This window comes from Apis dorsata, unplaced genomic scaffold (genome assembly GCF_000469605.1).
Source record: "Apis dorsata unplaced genomic scaffold, Apis dorsata 1.3 scaffold_129, whole genome shotgun sequence".
NCBI classification, from domain to species: domain Eukaryota; kingdom Metazoa; phylum Arthropoda; class Insecta; order Hymenoptera; family Apidae; genus Apis; species Apis dorsata.
The window spans coordinates 145,748-148,635 of record NW_006263422.1 but is presented as its reverse complement, the minus strand read 5'-3'; the positions used below and the strand labels follow the sequence as shown (position 1 = coordinate 148,635).

Here is a 2,888-nt window from a genome sequence, read left to right as displayed (position 1 = left end):
GTTTTTAAAAATATATATATATATATATATATATATGTACAGTATGTCTAATTGGAAAGTATTAAATGATTAATTATTTAATTTACAATTACGACAAGATAAATTATGAAAAAAAGAAGGTATAATTTAAACATTTTTTAACGCATATTCTAACAAATATTTCATTACTCACGATTAATATGGATAAACTTACGTGTCCAGTAGCGAGTAGAATCGGTTTGGCCCCATGACATTTGATATCGTCGTCCGTGGGGGTTGCTAATAAGTTTCTAACCACGTTCCACATAGGATTCGCGCTGGTTGTTCCTTGTCGAAACGAGAACGAACCCGGCCCGTCGATCGTTCCAGCCGCGAAACTGTATCCCATAGCTGGTTCACACCCACGTACCTATCCCCATAATTCGTGAATATTTCATAAATATATGAAATTTTCCTTCGAAACAAATATCTTTCACGAATAAAAGCATGAAAGATTCAACTCTTTGCTACATTTATATTTAAAATTCAATCATTTTGGCCATGAAAAATTGACGATTCCATTTAAAAATCCGTTATTATGATCTTCTTCTAAAACAACAATTTATACTTATATCTTGTATCTTTAGCAAATTTATACTATTTCAATGATTTTCACCAACATTAATCAATCCCATCGTTTTTACCAAAAAATGCTAGATTAAACAATTACTACTAATAATAATTAAATATAATTAAACCTTTAAGAGTTATTTTTTTTTTTCAGATCAATCAAATTTAAGGGTTTATTGACACCATGTCGAAAAATCATCACATCTGGCTCACCGTCTCGGTTTTCTGCGTGGTCTCGTTATAATATTCGGCCGTCTGTTCCACCATGTTCACGTAGCGGTGCACCACACGGAGGGATCCGATCACTTCCTTGACGTCCCCATATTGCCACAAACGCTGCAATCACCAAGGGAACGGATCGCATAGAATCGCGATACGGTCAAACATTGTACGCAATGCGTACACGGTAAACACGCATGAAACGCATCCGCCTCGCTGCCTACCAACCCCCTCCCCTCCTCCTTTGCTTTCTGCTTTTATCATGCTAATACCGAACCTTCGCTTGACCGCGTCACGGTTAAAGAGCATGCATATATTAATTATTCTTCGCCTTCTTTTCCCTCTCGTTCGTTATTATTTCTTTCTTTTTTTTTCTTTTTCGAGTACGAAAAGAAACTCGAAAACGAAAATGTTAATTGGGTCGATCGAAAGTGGAACGGAAAGTGAAGAACGGAAGAGGTTTTAACCTCTTGATATTCCAACGAATAAAGGATTTATCTTTCGATAATAAATAAATAAAATTAAATAAACACGTGCCAATTGCTACTTTCAATGATGTGAGGTGATTAATAACGCGAAGAAAGAATTTTCTTGGACTTTTTTTTTTTTTTTTTTTTTAACGACTTTTTTGAAAAGATTAAATTTAATTTGCCTCCCCCTTTCGTTCCCTTGAAAATCACTTTCCTTCTCTTCCATCCCCTATCTTTATTCTTTCTCCGTTCATGCATCGTTCTCTCCGCGTCGTTCGATATCTCGGATCTCATCTTCGTGCACACGCAACCTTACCTTTCCGCCACTTTCCCTCGGTCAGGGAACGTGATACAACACCTGAATATATATTCGTATACGAGTGCAATGTTGGACAAGCGGTCAAGAACAGTATGGACCAAGGAGGGCACTTTATTAACACACACCGAGGAGAATGATAAACGATGATAAAGGATAATTTTAAATGAAATTATTGATCATTGACTCCATTTTCCGGTGGAAAGAAGAGAAAAGTTTTTTGTGCCTACAAGAGTATTATTATTATTGTTATTATTATTGTTGTTGATGAATGAAACTATGATGAAAAGTTGACGTGATTGCTTATGATTTCGACTTACAATATCTAATTAATTTTTGCTTCATTTGATGAAACAATTTCTCCTTGTGATTATTGGGGGATGGATGATTCTAATTACAAGCAAAATTGTACATTTTGAATAGAAGCTCAGAATTTATGGTAATTTAGAATTAATAGGTAATTTTGATTATAAAGGAAAAAGATAGATCCAATAATCTCTTCTTGAGTATGAATCGATACAGAAGATTGATTTGATTTAATCAATCATTGATTTTACAATGCGTTTTATCATCTTATGTAAACAGCCTTGATTAAATTCATAAATCCTGTTTCTAGATTTTTTTCCAAGTTCTTATTAACTTATTAGCTGCCATTTATAGAAATGGGATGATCATTCTCTTTTTATCTCACATTTTTTTATTTCATTCACGATTTCCTTCAATTTTATTTATCCCAACCACTGCAATATCTATCTTTTTCCCTTTCAAATTTTATTTAACGATTCTTACCCAATAAAATTTCAACAAAATAAAATCTGGAAATCCAATTTATCATTCGTAACACGAATAATAAGGTAGGGAAAATTTTCCAAATAGAAATTTCTCATTAAAGATGATCGAATGATCCACTAATTAAGCAATGCGTAATTAAATTGTTACATAATTTTTATTTATAATTTATTCCAATTGAAAATTGGAATCGTTACTTTCAACGAGATCGAAACAAATTTATCATATCGTTGTTATTGATCTACAAATACATATAATAATAATTACTTCACGGAATTTTTCATACGTGTACTATGTGTGTAAACACACTGGATGCATTCGTAATGAAGTGGGAGCAGAAGAATCGTTATGTTCACACGCGTTACAATTACATTATTACCTTCCTACGATCGACATTGAACCACATTTACCGTGTTTTCTTCCGTTCATCGTGGTTATTGTTTCTTGGAAGAAGAAGAACAAGAAAGAAAAGAAGCGTTTCGCTCGACGACGATGGATTCTCTCGA

General features: G+C 33.5%; 1 protein-coding gene across 4 annotated transcripts in view; it reads right to left on the bottom strand.

Annotated features, from left to right (window-relative positions):
- The window catches only part of LOC102670798 (neutral ceramidase), a 43,424-nt gene that overhangs the window by 12,848 nt on the left and 27,688 nt on the right, over positions 1 to 2,888 (bottom strand). For all 4 annotated transcript variants that reach the window (XM_006612863.2, XM_006612861.2, XM_031509150.1 and 1 more), the window contains exons 8-9: positions 802 to 924; positions 194 to 388 (exon numbers count right to left, since the gene is read on the bottom strand). In XM_006612863.2, coding sequence (XP_006612926.1) covers positions 194 to 388; positions 802 to 924 — 318 coding nt within the window. The remainder of the gene's footprint in view (positions 1 to 193; positions 389 to 801; positions 925 to 2,888) is intronic.